This window comes from Mobula birostris, chromosome 5, assembly GCF_030028105.1.
Source record: "Mobula birostris isolate sMobBir1 chromosome 5, sMobBir1.hap1, whole genome shotgun sequence".
Taxonomy (NCBI): Eukaryota; Metazoa; Chordata; class Chondrichthyes; order Myliobatiformes; family Myliobatidae; genus Mobula; species Mobula birostris.
In genome coordinates this window covers 158,245,819-158,269,240 of record NC_092374.1, presented here as the reverse complement: position 1 = coordinate 158,269,240, position 23,422 = coordinate 158,245,819, and the positions used below count along the sequence as shown (strand labels likewise).

Genomic DNA, 23,422 nt, shown 5'->3' with positions numbered 1-23,422 from the left:
ACCCGACCACACCACCCGACCACACCACCTGACCACACCGCCTGACCCAACCACAACCACACCGCCTAACCCAACCACAACCACACCACCCGACAACCACGCCGCCCAACCACAATCACACCGCCCGGCCGCAATCACACCACCCGACCCGACCACAACCACAACCACACCACCCAACCAGACCACACCGCCTGACCCGAACACAATCACACCACCCGACCCAACCACAACCACACCACCCGACCCGACCACACCACGCGACCCGACCAGAACCACACCGCCTGACAACCACGCCGCCCAACCACAATCACACCGCCCGACCACAACCACCCAACCCGACCACAACCACACCGCCCGACCACAATCACACCGCCTGACCCGACCACAACCACACCACCCAACCCGACCACACCACCCGACCACACCACCTGACCACACCGCCTGACCCGACCACAACCACAACCACACCGCCCGACCACACCGCCTAACCCAACCACAACCACACCACCCGACAACCATGCCGCCCAACCACAATCACACCGCCCGGCCGCAATCACACCACCCGACCCGACCACAACCACACCACCCAACCAGACCACACCGCCTGACACGAACACAATCACACCACCCGACCCAACCACAACCACACCACCCGACCCGACCACACCACGCGACCCGACCAGAACCACACCGCCTGACAACCACGCCGCCCAACCACAATCACACCGCCCGACCACAACCACCCAACCCGACCACAACCACACCGCCCGACCACAATCACACCGCCTGACCCGACCACAACCACACCATCCAACCTGACCACACCACCCGACCCGACCACAACCACAACCACACCGCCTGACCCGACCACAACCACACCACCCGACAACCACGCCGCCCAACCACAATCACACCGTCCGACCACAACCACACCGCCCGACCACAATCACACCACCCGACCCGACCACAACCACACCGCCCGACCACAATCACACCGCCTGACCCGACCACAACCACACCACCCAACCCGACCACACCACCCGACCCGACCACAATCACACCACCCAACCCGACCACACCACCCGACCCGACCACAATCACACCACCCAACCCGACCACAATCACACCGCCCAACCACAATCACACCGCCCAACCACAATCACACCACCCGACCCAACCACAACCACACCACCCGACCTGACCACACCACCCGACCCGACCACAACCACACCGCCCGACAACCACGCCGCCCAACCACAATCACACCGCCCGACCACAACCACACCGCCCGACCGCAATCACACCACCCGACCGCAATCACACCACCCGACCCGACCACAATCACACCACCCAACCCGACCACAACCACTCCGCCCGACCACAACCACTCCGCCCGACCACAACCACACCGCCTGACCCGACCACAACCACACCATCCAACCCGACCACACCACCCGACCCGACCACAACCACAACCACACCGCCTGACCACACCGCCTGACCCGACCACAACCACACCGCCTGACCCGACCACAATCACACCATCCAACCCGACCACACCGCCTGACCCGACCACAACCACAACCACACCGCCCGACAACCACGCCGCCCAACCACAATCACACCGCCCGACCACAACCACACCGCCCGGCCGCAATCACACCACCCGACCCGACCACAACCACACCACCCAACCAGACCACACCGCCTGACCCGACCACAACCACACCATCCGACAACCACGCCGCCCAACCACAATCACACCGCCCAACCACAATCACACCGCCCAACCACAATCACACCACCCGACCCAACCACAACCACACCACCCGACCTGACCACACCACCCGACCCGACCACACCACCCGACCCGACCACAACCACACCGCCTGACCCGACCACAATCACACCATCCAACCCGACCACACCGCCTGACACGACCACAACCACAACCACACCGCCCGACCACACCACCTGACCCGACCACAACCACACCGCCCGACAACCACGCCGCCCAACCACAATCACACTGCCCGACCACAACCACACCGCCCGACCGCAATCACACCACCCGACCGCAATCACACCACCTGACCCGACCACAATCACACCACCCAACCCGACCACAACCACTCCGCCCGACCACAACCACACCGCCTGACCCGACCACAACCACGCCATCCAACCCGACCACACCACCCGACCCGACCACAACCACAACCACACCGCCTGACCCGACCACAACCACACCATCCAACCTGACCACACCGCCTGACACGACCACAACCACAACGCCCGACCACACCACCTGACCCGACCACAACCACACCGCCCGACAACCACACCGCCCGACCACAATCACACCGCCTGACCCGACCACAACCACACCACCCAACCCGACCACACCACCCGACCCGACCACAATCACACCACCCAACCCGACCACACCACCCGACCCGACCACAACCACACCACCCAACCCGACCACACCGCCTGACCCGACCACAACCACACCGCCCGACAACCACGCCGCCCAACCACAATCACACCGCCCGACCACAATCACACCGCCCGACCACAACCACACCGCCCGGCCGCAATCACACCACCCGACCCGACCACAACGACACCACCCAACCCGACCACACCGCCTGACCCGACCACAATCACACCACCCGACCCAACCACAACCACACCACCCGACCACAATCACACCACCGCACCCGACCACAATCACACCACCGCACCCGACCACAACCACACCGCCCGACCGCAATCACACCACCCGACCCGACCACAACCACACCACCCAACCCGACCACACCACCCGACCACAATCACACCACCCAACCCGACCACAACCACACCGCCTGACCCAACCACAACCACACCATCCAACCCGACCACACCACATGACCCGACCACAACCACAACCACACCGCCTGACCCGACCACAACCACACCACCCGACAACCACACCGCCTGACCACAGTCACGCCGCCCAACCACAATCACACCGCCCGACCACAACCACACCGCCCGACCGCAATCACACCACCCAACCCGACCACAACCACACCGCCCGACCACAAACACACCACCCGACCCGACCACACCGCCTGACCCGACCACAACCACACCACCCGACCGCAATCACACCACCCGACCCGACCACAACCACACCACCCAACCCGACCACAACCACACCGCCCGACCGCAATCACACCACCCGACCCGACCACAACCACACCATCCAACCCGACACCACCCGACCACAATCACACCACCTGACCCGACCACAACCACACCATCCAACCCGACCACACCGCCTGACCCGACCACAACCACAACCACACCACCCGACTACAACCACACCACCCGACCCGACCACAACCACACCACCCGACCCGACTACACTGCCCAACCACAACCACACCGCCCAACCCGACCACACCGCCTGACCACAATCACACCGCCTGACCCGACCACAACCACACCATCCAACCCGACCACACCACCCGACCACACCACCTGACCCGACCACAACCACACCGCCCAACCCGACCACACCGCCTGACCCGACCACAACCACACCACCCGACCCAACCACACCACCCGACCCGACCACAACCACACCGCCCAACAACCACGCCGCCCAACCACAATCACACCGCCCGACCACAACCACACCGTCCGACCGCAATCACACCACCCGACCCAACCACAACCACACCACCCAACCCGACCACACCGCCTGACCCGACCACAACCACACCACCCAACCCGACCACACCGCCCAACCACAACCACACCGCCCAACCCGACCACACCACCTGACCACAATCACACCACTCGACCACAATCACACCACCCGACCACAACCACACCGCCCGACCGCAATCACACCACCCGACCCAACCACAACCACACCACCCAACCCGACCACACTGCCTGACCCGACCACAATCACACCACCCGACACGACCACAACCACACCACCCAACCACAACCACACCGCCCGACCACAATCACTTAAGCAGCCTTCATTGAAAATCTTCTTAATAGACATCCAAATTATTTTTTTCAATAGTGATATTTTCAGAGACACCAATGATGCACAGAGCAGAGGGATTTTGTCCTTCATTCCAGGTGACTCAAGGACAATCTTAAGAGATTATGTTAGCTTTCAGTATTATGGCCTGTATGCTTCCCATTTTTATGATTCTGGGATGAAAAGAAATGGTTTTTGTTAATTCAGGGAGGGAAATGCCCCATGGTTGGAGTCTCCCAGAGTCAGAATTTTAACAGCAGTTTCTAATCCAGCTGCAATGGAATGGACTGCAGTCAAAATAGCACGAAAGACACGATGCTTGCTTGGATGCCCAATATTTGCTTCATGGGGCATCTTGAGCTTAAACATCTGATAGCAAAGTACAGGTCTGCACTTCAACTGAATTTTTAACAACCAAAGGGTGTCAGCCAAGCACTTTTGGAAGTGTTATCCGTGGTGGAGGATTGGCGGTGCTCCATTTAGAGGTGAGAGTAAGCTGGGGTGGGCTGATTTGCAATTCCATTCGGGAAGTGGCCAACTTCATCAGTGCACATGGGTTAAATCAGCACTGGCAGTGATACGGCCATACCGGTTGAGGAATCTATCTACACCTCCAGCAGCATCCCAGTTTCGGTATGGATATTATGAAAATGATCACACAACCCTCTCCATGTTTAGTGCTATTCATTAAGAGATGTACAATATTGATAAACATTTGCTCCCCTGTTTTCCTTTACATTTTTTCCCATACCTGTATACTTGTCCTGGTGTCTTTTTCAAAAGGCAGTACTTGTCACAATGAAGCACTCACCACAAAACCACAAGACATAGAAGCACCAGGTCTGCTCTGTCATTTGATCATGGCTGATTTATTTTCTCTCTCAAACTCCATTCTCCTGCCTTCTCCTCGTAACCTTTGATGCCCTTACTAATCAAGAACTTATCAACCTCCACTTTAATTATACCCAATGACTCAGCCTCTACAGTTGTCTGTGGCAATGAATTCCACAGATTCACCACCCTCTGGCTAAATAAATTCCTCCATATCTCTGTTCCAAAGGGAAGTCCTTCTAGACTTGGATCTTAGACCCTCCTTGTATTGGAAACATCCTCCCCATATCCAATCTAGGTATACATTCAAATATTCAGCAGGTCTCAGTGAGACCCTAAACGCAAGAGATTCTACAGATGCAACACACACACAAAATGCTGGAGAAACTCAGCCGGTCAGGCAGCATCCATGGAAAGGAAGAAAGATTTGATGCTTCCTGACCTGATGTGCTGAGATCCTCTATCATTTTGTACGTACTTCAATGTGATCCTCCCCTCATCTTTTTAAACTCCAATGAGCACAGGCTCAAAGTCATCAACCACTCCTCATATATGTATCTTTTTATACCTGGGATCATACTCGTAAACTTCCTTTGGACCCTCTCCAATGCCAGCACATCCTTTCTTAGACATGGGGCCCTAAACTGCTCACAATGCTCCAGAAGTGGTCTGACCAACACCTTATAAAGCCTCAGCATAACATCCTTGCTTTTATATTCTAGTCCTCTCAAAATGAATGCCATCGGTGAATTTGCCTTCCTTACTACCAACTCAATCAGCAAATCAACCTTTATGGAATCCTGCACAAGACCTCCCAAGTCACTTTGCACATCAGGTTTCTGTTCATGTGTAGATTACATTCTAAAATCTCTCCATTTATAAAGCAATCTACATCTTTATTCTTCCTGCCAAAGTGCACAACCATACTCCTCCCTACACTGTATTCCATCTGCTACTTCTTTGCCCATTTTTCTGATCTATACAGTTCCTACTGCAGGCTCCCTGCTTCCTCAGCACTACCTGCCCCTCCACCTATCTTTATATCATCTGCAAACGTAGCCACAAAGCCATCAATTCCATCAGCAGCATTGAATATGTGTCCAGATTTCTAAAGTGGGCAAGGAGACAAGTAACAAGGTCATCAATAACTAACTGGGGTGTACTAATTGCAAAAATATTTCCAAAGGACATCAGCGACTTTTTGGCACTTGAGCTTGTCTCCACTGTTCAAGTACACCAGATGCATAAACTTTGTCGTTCTCTAGTTTGAGAAATATTGAATACCCCAGAGAAATAGCATATTGTGTTTTTAAAATCAATCTACATTAGGAGGCCTGTACTTTGCTATCTTAACTGAGCTCACTTCTGATAGTGAAGAATGTTGCAGTTGGCCTGAACATCTTTCGGCCAAAAAAAAAATTGGTCCTTTTTCCTATTCATGAACGCCTTCCAATTAACCCTACTGGGAACCTTGAATGTCATTGTCAAGTTAGATCAGGAGGTCCTCCACTCTCCATGGCTGAGAGGTACAAAGATAGTCATGTTGAAGATCGTGCTGCATCTCGGCTGACAACAAATCATGTCTGGCTTAAGCAGGGATAACTATCCAAGAGTCACTTTGTCGCGGAAGTGTTGTGAATAATTAACAGAACATCATTACCACCCGCAGCTTGTCTGTCAGATCATTGCGCTCTTGAAAACCAATTCAAGGTAATATCACATGCTGCCCTGAAGTGATCTATGGAACCAATTTCGTGAAAGCTGTCAGAATCTCTGGCTTTTATTTTTTGAAAATGTTAAATTTTTCAAATTATATGACTTTCTGGAGCATTTATTCAGCATCTTATTAGATTTGTTTGATGCTCCTTTGTGCTTTTGACTTCAAAACTTTTTATGAAGCAGTGAAATGTTTTGAATGTTAATATTAATACTTATATAACTTACAATGAAAAAACTGCAGATTATACTTAAACAATGGATAAGGTCAAGAGGTCATGCTTTTTATTTTTAAATGGATGCGCAAATAAACTGTTTCAGAATTTCCACTCAGGGAAAATTCTATGTCTTTAGCACTCCCAAGCTCAGAACACGAATCAGGAGATTGGAAGTATGTGAAGCATGCTAGTTTGCATCTCTAGCATGGTATTTCTAAACTTCAAAAAAATTCCTTTTGGTTATTTTCTCTGCCCTTTTAGGATGTTCCTAAATGACTTTCTGACTGAGAGGTTGCACAGTCGGGCTGTTTTGCAGATCTTTGCCAATTCTGCCCCGGGGTTTAGTACTGCTCAATCAGGGAACGGCCTGTTTTTTGATTTTCCCTCCCTATGCTAGCCAAAGGGTATCAGGGCTTGAAAGCAGCATGCATTTCTCAATTTTCCATATTCACAGATTCCTGGTAGTTCAAAAAAGATCAAGGCACGTTGTTCAAAAGTCATCTTTCATAATTTATTAGTATCTCCATGCTGTGGTTTGTAATTACTTACTGGATTTCCCTTCAGAAAGCAGAATGAAGAACAGACAGCTCTGACCATGCTCTGAACCTAGTTTCCAGTCAATCACACAGAAATGACTCACAAGACACTTAGAAGAGAGCAAAAATTACATGACAGACAAGTCCGCAGCTGACTACACCCAGTCTCACAGTGTAATGGTGAGTAAAACTTGGGAAATGTTCACTTTGCTATCTTCAGCTTGCGGTACAAATACCACATCAGTGAGAAAATTATTGATAAAAAAATTTAAAGAATTACAGTTCAATAAAAAACATTACCATTGAATGGGCCACCAAGATATATTAAGGTGGAATTTAACCATCAAAATAATTGCTTCTTTATTTGCTATTCATTGATTCTATTTTAGTTTAGCGCACAATAGCATTGCAAAATTAATAAAACCTTTAAGCATTCAAAGAGAAATTAAAAACACATGACCATTCAGTTTCCATGAAAAATTATGCGATTGGAAATCTGTTCTACAGACATGAGATTCAAAGACAAAACTGAGTTAGTCAGTAAGCTTTTGCCTTATCTGTAGAGAAAGCAGTTTCACTGTAAGAACACTTGACAGATGTCATGTGACATATCTGTAATGTTCCACTGTTCCTTATGAAATAAAGCCTTATAAACAATCACTAAGGAAAAGGCTCAACTTCTCTTGCATCTAAACCACAGCAACTAATATTGAGAGTTAGCTTCCAGCTACATTAGAAGCAGTGCGAGAGCAAACTTTTCCTCATGAGTTGAGACAATTAATAGAGACCAGTTGAAGTCTTACTGTTATTTTGCATGAATGCAGAATCATATCTGGAGTTTAGCACAATGGTCCCATATAACTCAATTGAATTCTGGCTAGCATGCTCTATTTGCAAATTTTCTTTTCGTCTTGTTGGTTACCTGGGTTAATATTTATCACTTAAGAACAACACTCAATAGCTATTAGCCAATCTGCTGAAGCATCACAGGTCTAAAACACGGCACATTCTATTTACTGAGTCATTTTTTTAAAGTTACCTCTGGGCTATTCTAGTCAGGCGGGACTGCTATAAAACTGCTGAGGTCAGAATGTAATTGTTGTTGTAAGTAAGTTTAAGTCTCCGTGCCACTGTTGGGCTTCCTTCCAAAATCCCAGAAGATCGTTTTCATGCCTTTGCAAAGATTGACAGTGAGCATGCAAGGTGTGTGACAGATAGGCACTCGGCCTTTCACACAGTTATTAATATTATCAGCAACTTACCGGGTTACTGAATACACAGTACAAGAAGCTTGCAATATTCCTGCAAGCTCATGCAAAGAACGACTTGAGTCTAACACAGTGGGAAAGAATCAAGGAATAAGATGGAATGGTGTCCAGATGAGGCTTAGAATTGCCTTATGAGGGTTACCACTTCTGATATAGTTTGTATATACATAAACTAATTCCCATAAACTTTTAATTTTTAGCTTTTTTCACTTAACAGCTGCTGTTCTCATTTGGTAACGGTATCGTATTGAAATTACCTAAGGGAGCAGGTACAGGAGCCAGAAGACCCACACCCAACGTTTTAGGCACAGCTTCTTCCTCTCTGCCATCAGATTTCAGAATTTTCCATGAACCCATGAACACCACTACTCTATTCTTCTTTCACACAATTAACGAATGAATGAATATATCTATCCATCCATCCATTTCCTTATTAAAATTAGGTCATCTCCATCATGGGCACTAGATTCCGTTGTACCCAAGAGATCTTCAAGGAGCCGTGCCTGAAAAGGCGGCGTCCAGCACTAAGGGCCCATACCACCCAGGACAGGCCCTCTTCTCATTGTTACCATCAAGAAAGAAGTACAGAAGCCTGAAGGTGATTCAGGAACCTCTTCTTCCACTCTGCCATCTGATTTCTGAATAGACATTGAACCCATGAACACCACTTCACCACTTTTCATTTCTTTTTTTTTTGCAGTATTTTAACATATATATATATTTACTGTAATACACAGTTTTTCTCTATTATTATGGATTGCACTGTACCACTGCCACAAAGACAACAAATTTCATGACATATGCTGGTGATATTAAACCTGATTCTGATTCAGTAACCTATAGTAATTTTTTAATGTCCTGAACTGCACTGCTGCCATAAAACACAAAAAAAATCACAACATATGTCAGTGACAATTAACCTGATCTGATTTAAAAACGCAAACACGAGGAAATCTGCAGATGCTGGAAATTCAAGCAACATACACAAAATGCTGGTGGAACGCAGCAGGCAAGACATCATCTATAGGAAGAAGCACAGGTGACGTTTCGGGCCGAGACTCTTCGTCAGGACTAACTGAAAGAAGAGATAGTAAGAGATTTGAAAGTGGGAGGGGAAGGGGGAGATCTGAAATGATAGGAGAAGATGGGGGGGGGAGAGATAGAGCTAAGAGCTGGAAATTTGATTGGCAAAAGGGATACAAGGCTTGAGAAGGGAGAGGATCATGGGATGGGAGGCCGAAGGAGAAAGAATGGGGGAGGGGAGCACCAGAGGAAGATGGAGAGCAGGCAAGGAGTTATTGTGAGAGGGACAGAGAGAAAAAAAAGGGGGGGGGAATAAATAAATAAGGGATGGGGTAAGAACAGGAGGAGGGGTATTAACAGAAGTTAGAGAAGTCAATGTTCATGCCATCAGGTTGGAGGCTACCCAGACGGAATATAAGGTGTTGTTCCTTCAACCTGAGTGTGGCTTCATCTAGACAGTAGCGGAGGCCGTGGATAGACATATCAGAATGATCTGATTGCTGGAGTTGTTTCAGTCACCACGAAGCCAATGTAGGCTTAAGAAAAGACCATCATCACTGTAGCTCTCAAGATAAACAATTCCACAAAACAAAGCAACAATGCAGGAAGATATTTGAAGACAACATTTTTATCGGAGACAAGTGTTGATCCGCAAACCTCTGTTCTTAAGGCAGGCATCAGAGATTTCAGAAAAATAATTTGCAGGATTTTGGGAAAAGGGTAATTGATTTACTGTTGTCACGAGCATCTAGATACAGATAAACACTTCTGCTTGCATGCGATCCAGATAGATCACTCCAAACCTAGGTACATCGAAGTAGTACAGGACTGAAAAGATAAGGCTGATTGGTCTTGCATGTTAAATAGATTCTATGATTCTATAGTCCTGCACAGAATCAATATTCCATACATCGTCATGACCCAAAAGCAGAGCCTCACCACCCCCTGCTGGCACGCACGGTCTTCCTACCTGCTCTGCAATATCTCCGACTGCTGGCGAACGATGGGTGTCCTGCTGTGGTGCGGCTTCTCATTGGGAAAGCTGATCCTCCGCTTGCTCGACGGTGGGTGGCTGAATGTGTGTGCCCGCCGGCGGAAGAGGGGCGAGTCAGAGTCCTGCTCTGCGAAGGCCTGGCCCAGCGATGAGAGAGGGGATGCCCGGGGGCTGACTGGTGGAGAACCAGGAGGGGACTCCCCTGGGGAACCGTCCTGCACAGAATCACCACAGCGAGTCAGGGAGAGAGAGAGAGTAATGACACGGCCTGCTCTGAGGAGCAGACAACAGTACAAAAACTCCGTAAATCTGTCAGCGGACTCCCCAGCGCCTATTGTATGCTAATTTGTGCTATCTCACCAGCTCCTGTATCCTGCTGCTCTTAATCCAGTGAAGATTTACCAATATTGCTGCAAACTGCTGATAAGTAACTTAAAATTTCAAGTATTCTGCATTAAGTGATCAGTGGAACAAGGCTTCCACCCCTCTCTTTTGCTGGTAAGAAACTACACAGGGTGTTTTGAAAGCTATCCTTGAGGCTGGAACTGCTTCTGCAGCACTTCCCCTGGATATCAGCTGCTAACTTCCTGCTTCATGGAAAGTATCCGAACTAGAGTGAGTGGTTTGAAAGCGTCACTGGTCCACCCCGGTCAAAGTAGTGGAGGGAGGGAGGGAGGGAGGGAGAGAGATAGAGAGAGAGAGGGAGGGAGAGAGAAGGGGAGGGGAGAGGGGGGAGAGAGCGGGGGGAGAGAGAGAGGGGGGAGAGAGATGGGGAGAGAGAGGGTGAGAGAAAGGGGAGAGAGGGGAGAGAGGGGACAGAGAGGGGGAGAGAGAGGAGGGAGAGACAGAGGGTGAGAGAAAGGGGAGAGAGGGGGGAGGGGACAGAGAGGGGGAGAGAGAGGAGGGAGAGACAGAGGGTGAGAGAAAGGGGAGAGGGGGGTAAAGAGAGAGAAGGGGAGGAGAGAAAGGAGGGGAGAGAGAGGGGGAGGGAAGGATGGGGAGGGAGGAACAGAGGAGGGAGGGAGGGAAGGAGGGAGGAGGGAGGGAGAGAGAGACGAAAGAGAGAGTAGAGAGAGAAAGAGAGAGAAGAGTGAAATGAGGAGGAAGAACGGCAGAGAGAAGAGAAATGGAAAGGAGAAGGAGAGGGTGTGTGTTTGTATGAGAGAGGGAAAGAGAAGGGAGAGAGCAAGAGAGGGGCATGGGGAATACAGAGAAAGTGGGAGGGACAGAGGAGAGGGAGAGAAGAGGTGTGTGAGAGAGACAGAGTGAAAGGGTGAGGGAGAGGCTGATGGAGAAAGAGCGAAAGACAGTAAGAGAGGTGTGAGAGAGAGAACCAGAGAGTGAAATAGAGTGGGAGAGAGCAAGAGAGGATGAGAGAGACACTGAGTGGGATGGAGGGAAGAGAGTTAGAGGAGAGAGAGAAAGGGAACGAATGAGTGAAGGAGAGAGAAATGGCAGGAGGAGAAAGAGAGAAGATAGAGAGAGGGGTTGAAAGAAAGGGAGCTGAAGAACAATGGCAAAAGATAATTGAAGATAAAGAAGGGAGACAGGGAAGACAAGAAAGTGTGTGCGAAAGAGAGAGTGAGAGAAAGAAAGGTTGAGGGAGAGACAAAAAGGTAGATGGAGAAGGGTAGAGGGAGAAAAATGGAGAAAGAAGGGGTAGAATGTGAGAGATTGAGAAGAAAGGAGAGCAGCTGTAGAGAGGCAAGGAAGGGAAAGATTGCAGAAAGTGAGAGAAAGGGAAGGAATGAGGAATGGAAGGGAGGGGTGGAAATGAGAAGGATGTACTGACACCAGGACTCACCCTAGATGCATCTGATGCCAAGCTGTTGCTACGTTCAAAGCTGTCCATGCTCCCTAATCGGCCCCGCATCTTGGCTCCCTAAAATGAAAACATTAAGAGGAGAATTATCTAGATTGCTCGTACGGAGTCTACTAGTTACTTACCAAAGTGACATTGCTTGAAGAGAGATAACCACCTGATGTGTATTGTCAACGTTTCTGGCAGCAAGAATCTGTATAAATTTGTGTCAATATCAGTAATGCCTGGGAAAGAAAAACATTGTTTCGAGGGCAAGGAACATTTTACTCACTATATATGGGTTCCAGGCTCAATAGCCACAGTTTATCTTCAGCTGGTTCTGTTCCTTACTTTTATAACCCCCATTTTAATCACCAGTTCAACCCCACTATCCCTGCCACAAGGGTCACATTATCTTCTTGCAACTAACGTCAGGCCGAAGGGACAGAAGCCAGAAGTCCCACGCCGCCAGGTTCAATCAGAATCAGGTTTACTATCACTGGCATATGTCGTGAAATTTGTTAATTTAGCGGCAGCAGTACCATACATAATAATATTGAGAAGAAACTGAATTACTTTAAGTATCTATATATTAAATAGTTAAGCAATGCAAGAAACAAATAAAAATGTAGTGTAGTACTGTTCACGGGTTCAATGTCTATTCAGAAATCAGGTGAACAGCTACATCCCTTCAATGATTTGCTTCTTTAATCAGCCTGCACAACCCTAATCACTACCTCCGTACATCAACACCATAATCTCTTCATACTATAATGGACTTTGTTTTCTTTCATGTTCCTATTGTGACTCATTCTTGTAAAAATTGTGTATAATTTATGCTTTTCTTGTGAATGCCTGTGATGTTGCCTAAGTTTTCCATTACACCTGTGCATATGTCGTCAATCTAGACTTCGACATTGAATTTGACAATGACTCTTCTGCGGCTCCCTCCCTTCACCCTGCACTAAGCACCTTTGGAGGGAAAAAAGGCCGCTTCAGAATCGTGAGGATACTATCAATAAAGAACAAAACACCCACATGAGCATCACTGTCAATTGTGGCCACCCTCCATGGAGGTAGTTCCATGCAAGACAAATCTCTCACCACACTCACCATGTGCAGTCCCAGTGGCACATAATGGATTCCACCCCTGTACAGAACCATTGTGCACTGTAATCAAGGAAAGAATCTTAAAGCACTGTCCACTATAAAGTTTAGTGGCCAACAGACAACTTCCATCAACTCTCTGACAAAAGGGAGAATTCTATTTTCCCCACCTGCATTCAGGTCTAAACTAGAATAGGAAATAGGAGAATTTCTGTTGCACTTTGGATATCATGAAACATCCCAGGTTTTTTCACAGGAATGATATTCAACCAAGACATACAAATTGTCTGGATGGCCAAAGACATTGATTATAAAGAGAACTTTAAATCGTGAAAGAGAATGAGAAATAGCGATGATTACTTTATACTTTATTGTCGCCAAACAAGTGATACTAGAACGTACAATCATCACAGCGATATTTGATTCTGTGCTTCCCGCTCCCTGGATTACAAATATTAAATATTAAAAATAGTAAAATTAGTAAATATTAAACAATTAAATTATAAATCATAAATAGAAAATAGAAAAATGGAAAGTAAGGTAATGTAAAAAAAACGAGAGGCAGGTCCAGATATTTGGAGGGTACGGATTAGGGAAAGTGTTTAAGAGTTTATGACCTTAAAAGAATGAATTAATGAAATTTAGGAATGTGCAGGGCTCATGAACTGGAAAACTGCGGACATCTGCACAGCTGACTGCACAGGAAGGGGGTGAATAGAAGGGTACTGGTATTGGTTTATTATTGTCTTGTGTATCAAGGAGGACCAATATTCTTAGAGGCAGATTTCCTAGAGCTGTTGGGAGTGGTTTAAATTAATATGGCAGGAGGATGGGGATCAGTACCATAGCGCTGAGGATGAGCCAGCAGGTTTACAAGTAAATGATGGGGGTAACATGAATGTAAGGAAGGAGAAGCCAATGATTGGGTACAAATGTAGGGAGAGCAAAGAATTAAGTTGTACCCCAGAGGCAAAATTCAAAACAGCGAAGAACGTAGGACTGTAGGTGCTGTATTTAAACTGCTCGTAGCATTTGGAATAAGGTGGATGAACTAGTGGCGCAATTAGAGATTGGTTGGTATGACGTTGTGGGCAGCACTGAGTCATGGCTGAAAGAAGGCCATAATTGGGAGCTTAACATCAAAGGATATACTTTGTATTGAAAGGACAGGCAGGAAGGCATAGGCGGTGGTGTGGTTCTGTTGGTAAAAGATGCAATTACATCTTTAGAAATAGGTGACATAGTGTCAGGGAATGTTGAATCATTGTGAGTGGAGATAAGAAACTGCAAGGGTAAAAAAAACATAATGGGAATCATATACAGTATAGGCCTCCAAAGAGTAGCCATGATATGAGGTTGAGATTGCAAAGGGAGCATGTAATAAGGGTAATGACACAATTGTAAGATTGCAAAGGGAGCATGTAATAAGGGTAATGACACAATTGTAAGATTGCAAAGGGAGCATGTAATAAGGGTAATGACACAATTGTAATTGGGGACTTCAATATGTAAAGAGACTGGGAAAATCAGGTTGGTGTCAGATCGCAGGAGAGAATTTGTTGAAAGCCTACAAGATGGCTTTTTAGAGCAGCTTGTGCTTGAGCCTACTTGGGGAAAGGCTATCTCAGGGCATTGGGTTTTGTGTAATAAAACAATCTTATTAGGGAGCTTAACATAAAGGAACCATTAGAGGCAGTGATCATAATATGATTGAATCATACTGCAATTTGAGAAGGAGAAGCATAACTCACATGTATCAGTATTGCAATGGAATAAAGGGAGTTACAGAGGCACGAGAGAGGAGCTTGCCTAGGTGGAATGGAGGAGGATACCGGTGAGGATGACGGCAGAGCAGAGGTGGCTGAAGTTTCTGGGAATAGTTCACAAGGCGCAGGATAGATAGGTTCCACAGAGGAAGAAGTTCTCAAATTGCAGGGGTAAGCAACCGTGGCTGACAAAGAAAGTTAAGGATTATATTAAAGCCAAGGAAAAGGCTCCTCGTGTTAACCCTTTCATCACCATAACCATTCTCGTGAACCTCCTCTGCACTCTCCCCAATGTTAATGCATCCTTTCTTAGATAACGGGCTAAAACTGCTCACAACACTCCAACAGAGGTCTGACCAATGCCCTATAAAGCATCAGCATTACATCCTTGCTTTTGCATTCTAGTCCTCTCAAAATGAATGCTAACTTTACATTTTCCTTCCTTACCACTAACTCAACTTGCAAGTTAACCTTTAGGGAATCCTGCACAAGGACTCCCAAGTCCTGCTGCACTTCTGATTTTTGAATTTTCTCCCATTTACAAAATAGTCCAGTCCTTTATTACTTCTGCCAAAGTGCATAATCATACACTTCTCTACATATTATTCCATCTGCTATTTCTTTGCTCATTCCCCCAATCAGTTTAAGTCCTTTAGCAGACACCCTGCTTCCTCAATACAACCTGCCCTTCCACCTATCTTCATATCATCTGCAAATGAGGCCACAAAGCCAGCAATTTCATCATTCAAATCACTGACATACAATGTGAAAAGAAGTGTTCCTAACACTGACCCATGTGGCACAACACTAGTCACTGATAGCCAACCAGAAAAGGCAACATTTATTCCCATTCTTTACCTCCTGCCAGTCAGCCAATGCTTTATCCATGCTAGTAACTTTCCAGTAATATCATGGGCTCTTAACTTATTAAGGCGGCAGACACCCCAGCTGAAGACTGGAGGAAAACACACAGAGGATGCAGAGGGGGATCAAAAAGGTGAGAAGAGAGGACCGGGTCAAGACAACAGAGACTTTTGGAGAAGAGGAGTTCTCCACTTGGACTGCATGTGGACATACCCGACCAAAACTTTTCCATGGAGGGCTTCCAGACCGTTCGGGCTGACCGGAAGTGCACTGACAGCGGTAAGCGTAAAGGAGTTGGGAGCTTGCTGTTCTGGTTAACAACGGATGGTGCAATCCTGCTCATATTACGATCGAGGAATGTGTTTGTAGCCCAGATATTGAACTTTTTGCTGTTGGACTCCGGCCATATTCCACTGAGATACAACACTGGGCGTCATGGAAGGTTGTTCCTGCCTGTGGCCATCGAACTTTGCAGCTCGTCCCGTGGAGGGTCAGACACCCTAAGCCAATAGGCTGGTCCTGGACTTATTTCCATCTGGCATAGTTTGCATATTGTTGTTTGATTGTTTGTGGTTTTTGTATTTCTATATTTATGCTCTATTCTTGGATGGTGCAGCTGTAATGAAACTCAATTTCCCTCGAGATCAATAAAGTATGTCTATGCCTATGTCTATATGCAGGAGCTTGTCAAAGGCCTCTAAAAATCCAAGTAAACAACATCCACCGACTCTTCTTTGTCTATCCTAATTGTTATTTCCTCAAGTAATTCCAACAGATTTTCAGGCAAGATTTCCCCTTAAGGAAACCATGCTGACTTTGGCCATTTTTATCATGTGCGTCCGTACCCTGAAAACTCATGCTTAATAATAGACTCTCCAACATCTTTCCAACCACTGAAGCCAGATAACTGGCCTTTAATTTCCTTTCTTTTGCCTCTTTCCCTTCTTAAAGAGTGGAGTGTCATTTGTAATTTCCCAGTCCTCAGGAACTATTCATGAATCTAGTGATTATTGAAAAATCATTATTAACGCCTCCACAATCTCTTCAGCCACCTCTTTCAGAACTGGTGTGTCTTCCATCTGGTCCAGGTGACTTACCTACCTTCAGACTTTTCAGCTTCCCATCCTGCGCAGTGGCCCCTCCATATTAAACAGTGGGGCAACCAGTTAGAATGCAGGCAGCTATGTCACATACAAGGGCCACAAAGTGTTTGTATGGAAAATCAAGGCCTCGTGTAGAGATTTTTAAAAACATGGGGTGTTGAAAATTATGTATTGCCCAACATGGAGCAAAGAAAGGGGTGAGGATCAGCAAGATTGGACACAAGTGGGAACTCAGAGTGAAATGACAATATGCAGTGCATTTGGTATCCAGGTCCAGGCCAAACAATTTCTACTCAAAGAGTGATGTGCACCATTTGTTGTCTGAACCTGCACATCACCAAACAAAAAGCAATGTAACAAATGCAACTGGGCAGGGGACTCAATAGGTGAGGAAGTAGCATCGCACCAGGACACAGCTGCAGATCTGTTTAAACTGGCAGAACATGAGTTGGCTCTTGTGTTGGCTTCCCACAGGAAGAAATACATTAAGGGAAGCTCTTGGTGGAAATCAATTTCATTGAGACAAAAGAGCTTCTGCATGGATCGTCTTCAACACACCAACATATTAGAAAAAGATTGAATATGAACACCTTGCTCAATGCACCTGGGCACTAGACCCACACGTTACCTTCAGTTGGAGCTGCTCCTTACCTTTCTTAGTCCCCATTTTAATCACCAACTCAATGCTCCAGAAAACCACTCAACTCCCTCTCCTTGACACACATAAAACAAGCGTATAACTTAATTATGTCGGGCTTGCCTGTGACTCCCTTGCTTGGCGCTGCACTGAGCAGCTTTGGAGAGTGATAAGGAAGTTGCAGAATCGTGACGGCGCTATCAAGCAAGAACAAAATGCTTTGCAGACTCCTGACTGGCAAGTTTACGACCCTTCACATATCAACCGCAGCACTGTGTTGGCCAAGGCTGTCATCAAAACCCAGGGGAATGCCCAGACGAAGAACCAATAAGGTCATTTCGAAAGCAGCAATGTGCAAAAATGTGAGCCGATTGCAAGGTCACTCAAGCCCACAACAGGAAGAAAAACACTCAAAGATTTACCATTTAGTGAGAGCTAATCTCAAATAAATTTAACACTGTTGCAATAGTTGCCATGATTGCTATTTTCTTTTCTGTGGGATCATTTTCATTATCAGAGGCAGAACAGAATGCAGGGTCATGTGCTAAAAATGTAGCTGCCACAAACACTGAGACAAGAGCACTGAAGAACTTATGCACACAGAGCACGAGAGATACAGTAACATTTTAATCAAACACAATGCAATAAACATTCAGAACAGATGTAAACAGTCAGAAACTTTGCCCAGTATGAAGTGATTAGCTGTGGGTGACAAGAAACGAAACAACAAGCAGGTTAATTGTGATGCTGCAAGTCCATCAATTTTTAACTTCCCAACTCCTTAATTTGAAGTAAGAGGAAGAAAAGGAAATTGTCAGAATGAGCAGATAATTTGGGCTGAGAGAATTTGATGACAATGGGTCAATCATTTTGGACAGCTTTGGTCACAGAATAAAAAGCAGCTCTTCCTTCATGCAAGAATTGATATAGAAGACTGATATAGTGTGTTTAAAGAAATTCTTCCCTCAGTGCATCAGGTTTACTCAAATACAACACAGCTAATGTTTCTGAGAGGTTCTACTGTGTCAAAGGAGCTGTAAGTATGTAAGCCCCAGCTAAAGTTAATCAAAGCATTAAAGCATGTTTGCCTAGTTGTTAAAGCAAATAATCCAAAGGTTGAGTCCAAGGTACAGAGTATGGAATCAGGCCTTTTGGCACAGTGCGTCTGCACTAACTGTCAAGCGCCTGGCTATGTTAATCCCATGTTATTCTCCCCACACTCTCATCAACTTCCCCCAGATTCCACCTCCCACCTGCACACTGGAGACAATTTACAGTGGACAATTGATCTGACAACCTGCCTGTCAAGTCAAGGTTATTGTCAAGTGCACAACTACACTGAGGTACAGATACAACAAAAAAGTTGTTCGCAGCAGCATCACAGGCACATAGATACAGCCAGCATAAATTATACAAGATAGTGAAGAAAAAGACTTCTGGGGGTGGCATGGGTTCAATTCCGCCACTGTTACAAGGAGTTTGTAAGGTCTCTCCATGAACACATGGGTTTTCTCCAGTTTGCTCCCACGTTCTAGCGATACATGAGTCAGTAGGTTAGTCGATCACATGGGTGTAATTGGAGGGTACAGTGGCCTAGCGGTCCTGTTACATCGCTAAATGAAAAAAACTGTGAAAAACAACATTAGTGCAGAAGAGTCAAATCCATAGCAGTGGAGGAAGTGGTTTTCTTTAGGATGTGGAAGGAAACCAGAGGAAATGAGGGAAGCCGACACTGTCACAAGTAAACTCCACACGGTCCGCACCAGAGGTCATGGTTGACCTGTAGGAAAGCAGCTCCACCAGCTGTGCCACTCTGCCACCTTGCTATTAATGGCTCGGCCCCACCTGAACCTTCTCGCCCCACCCTCGCCCAAAGTCACCTGGCACCTTCAACACACTGTCGAGTCTTTCTCTCTTACCCAGCTTCTCTTTAAGTGCCCAGTGTAGTTCCTGTTCCACTAGTTAAATGCAGAATTGTACTGTGACTGACCATCTTATCTCAAACCTCACCAACATCAAGAATGCCTCCAGAGTACAGATGACCTCTATAGAGATGAGGAAGAAGATCGTTAGCCAGAGGGTGATGAATCCGTGGAATTCATTGCCACCGACGGCTATGGAGGCTAAGTCACTGGGTATATTTAAAGTGGAGGTTGATAGGTTCTTAGCTAGAAGGACATCAAAGTTTGCAGGAGGGAAGACATGAAAATGGGGTTGAGAAGTGAAATAAATCAGCTATGACTGAACGACGGAGAAGACTTAATGGGCAAATTGACCTAATTCTGTTCCTATGTCTTATGGTCTAAAGTTTGGGAGCTGCTGGCTCTGCACTGGAGAGGGAGAGGATCTGCTGAACACCCTCACCACAGCCCCAAGTTATCTCTCTAGCTCCAGTATCATGCTCTGAGTCTGCCAGTACCTTTCTGACTTGTCACTAGGAATAGTTCTACCATATCAGCCTCCCCAACTCTCCCCAGCAGATCTCTGACACTCTATCCTCTTTCCAGCTCTTCCATCCCCATCGTTTCCCTTCACTTCCATCATAAGATATAAAAGCTTGAAAAGATACACCACCATCCAACTTTTATAAAACTCTTGATAGATGAACTCAATCTAGCTTATCATGGCCTTTGCAGCTCATTGTCTTTCTGCACTGCACTTTCTCTGTGACTTTAGCATTATATTCTGCATCCTGTTATTGTATACTTTCCCAATATACATAGATTCCTAAATGATCTGTATCGACAGCATGTAGAACAAATGTTTTCACTGTACCTCGGTAGATGTGACAATAATAAATCAATTGACAATTATCCCCACCATCTTCCTGACTCCTTATTCTCTGCCTAAACCTTTCATGAACAGCTGTAACATCCCCATTACCTCCTTGACTCTCTCATAATCTGCTCGATATTCGCCATCACCACCCCCCAAAGCAATCACTTGTTCTAACCACTACCTGCAGCAGTCAAACAATTCTCTTCCTACAAATTCCTGCCAGTTACATCAATGGAACAACCCCACTGTCTTGTGTCGCAGTAGATAGTGGAGGCTCTTCAGCAGACCAATCTGAGGCCATCATACAGTATACCAAGTAAGCATTTGCCCTATTTAATGTTCCTTGACACGGGTGACAATAGACAATAGGTGCAGAAGTAGACCATTCGGCCCTTCGAGCCTGCACCACCATTCTGAGATCATGGCTGATCATCTACTATCAATACCCGGTTCCTGCCTTGTCCCCATAACCCTTGATTCCCCTATCCATAAGATACCTATCTAGCTCCTTCTTGAAAGCATCCAGAGATTTGGCCTCCACTGCCTTCTGAAGGCAGCGCGTTCTATCTGGATTGCTGCTCTATCATCCAGATTAAAGGAAATGTTAGCTACATCTAACAAATTCAACAACCCTCTTTACAACACTGTAACATTTTGAATCACAGAGAAAATTTGGCCTCAGATAGAAACAGAATCCGTGCTTCCTTAAGCTCAAGGCTCTTCACGAGGCAACACTGCAGAATTCTGAAATTATGTGTTAGAAGATCTTAGAAGACATTGATAGACTGACGGACTGCATTACAGAGTACATCAACTCCTGTGTGGATAATACTAACTAGGACTGTATGTTGTTTCCGAAACAATAAAACTTGGGTCATTAAAGACAGCAAAGCCACACTGAACAGGAAGAAGAGGACATTCAGAGATGGAGATGGGGAGGAGATGAGGCTGGTTCAGCAGGAACTGAGGGAGAAGATTGCCTAGGGCAAGGACTGCTGCAGGAGGAAGCTGGGGGTATGAAAACGATCACAGAGTACAAAAAGACCAGAAACCAGGTGATCGAAGGGGACTGGGACAGGACCAGTGAGCTAACCTGGTTTTACAACAGGACTTATGAGGAGGCTTCTGTTTACCCTTCTACAACCCATCCAACCCCCAGCTTCTCCGCTCTCACTCCTCGCCCACTGTCTCACTCCAAGGACACTGGAGAGCCAGTGAATGCAGACACATGGACTGTCACTGCTGAGCAGGTAAGGAGAAAGCTCAGCAGGCTTCACCCAGGCAAGGCTGTGGGCCCAGACGGCATCAGCCCAAGGGTACACAAGGTGTGTGCAACTCAGCTGGGTGCAGTCTTTCAATACATCCTTAATCTGAGCCTGATCCTGGAGAGGGTCCCTGTGCTGTGGAAAACATCCTACCTAGTTCCAGTACCCAAGAAGTCATGTTCCACCACACCCAGTGACAACAGACCAGGGACACTGACCTCACATGCTATGAAATGATTAGAAAGACTAGTCCTGACAGACCTCTGGACCATCATAAATCCATCACTGAACCCCATACAGTTACTAACCACATATTGAAGTCGAGGACGCCATTGTCTTCCTGCTTCAACGGGCTTACTCCCATCTAGATGAGACAGGCAACACTGTGAGAATCATGTTCTTTGATTTCTCCAGTGCTTTTACCGCCATTTGACCTGTTTTACTCGGGAGCAAGCTCATGGAGATGCAGGTGGATGCTCCACCAGAGTCCTGGATTACAGACTACCTGTCCAAGCGGCCACAGTATGATATTGAGCTGCAGGTGATTCAGACCATACCACTCAACAAAGTTCTTCTGCACTCAGTCTCTTGACCCCGGCTGTGGCTAATTGCAAATTGCAGAGCTGTGTATCAGATACTGTGGTTAGCAGCACAGTGACACCTCAGGGGGCTGCCCTGTTCACCATCTACACCTCAGACTTCAGATACAACTTGGATTCCTGCCAACTGCAGAAGTCTTCAGACGATTTGGCAGTTGTGGGCTGTATCAGCCGGGGTCAAGAGACTGAGTACAGAAGAACTCTGCTGAGTGGTATGGTCTGAATCACCTGCAGCTCAATATCACTGAGACCAAGAAGTAGGTTGTGGACTTCAGGAAGGTGAAAACACCCTGCATCCCCATCTCCATCAAGGTAACAGATGTGGAAGATATCCAGGATTTCAAATCACCTGGAAAATCAACTGGACTAGACTAAAAATACAGAGGCTCTGTATAAGAAAGGACAGAGCCAACTGTACTTCCTGAGGAGGCTCCAGTCATTCAATGTCTGCAGTACTAGGCTGCAGATGTTCTATAACTCAGTAGTGGTCAGCATTATATTCTCCGCTGTAGTCTGCTGGCGCAGCAGAGTGACAGCAGTTGACGCCAAGAAGGTCGATAAGCTCGTCAGGAAGACTGGTTCTGTTCTGGATTCCCTGGTGGTTGTGCCTGAAAGGATGATGCTGCAGAATCTACACAGCATTTTGGACAATCCTTCTCAACCCTTCCATGGCATACTGGACAAACAGAGGAACACCTTTGGTAACAAACTGATTCCACCGAGGTGCCCCACTGAACCCCACAGGAGATCCTTTCTCCCTGTGGCTATACGACTACAACTCCTCCTCCTAAGTCTATAAATATACGGTTTCATTGCACATCTGTATTTTGCACTATTACTTTTTAATGCACATTCTGTATTTTTC

General features: G+C 46.8%; 1 protein-coding gene across 3 annotated transcripts in view; it reads right to left on the bottom strand.

Annotated features, from left to right (window-relative positions):
• tbc1d4 (TBC1 domain family, member 4) overlaps positions 1–23,422 on the bottom strand; it is a 318,014-nt gene that overhangs the window by 75,930 nt on the left and 218,662 nt on the right. For all 3 annotated transcript variants that reach the window (XM_072258783.1, XM_072258785.1, XM_072258784.1), the window contains exons 9-10: positions 12,442–12,519; positions 10,614–10,852 (exon numbers count right to left, since the gene is read on the bottom strand). In XM_072258783.1, the coding sequence (XP_072114884.1) occupies positions 10,614–10,852; positions 12,442–12,519 (317 nt within the window). The remainder of the gene's footprint in view (positions 1–10,613; positions 10,853–12,441; positions 12,520–23,422) is intronic.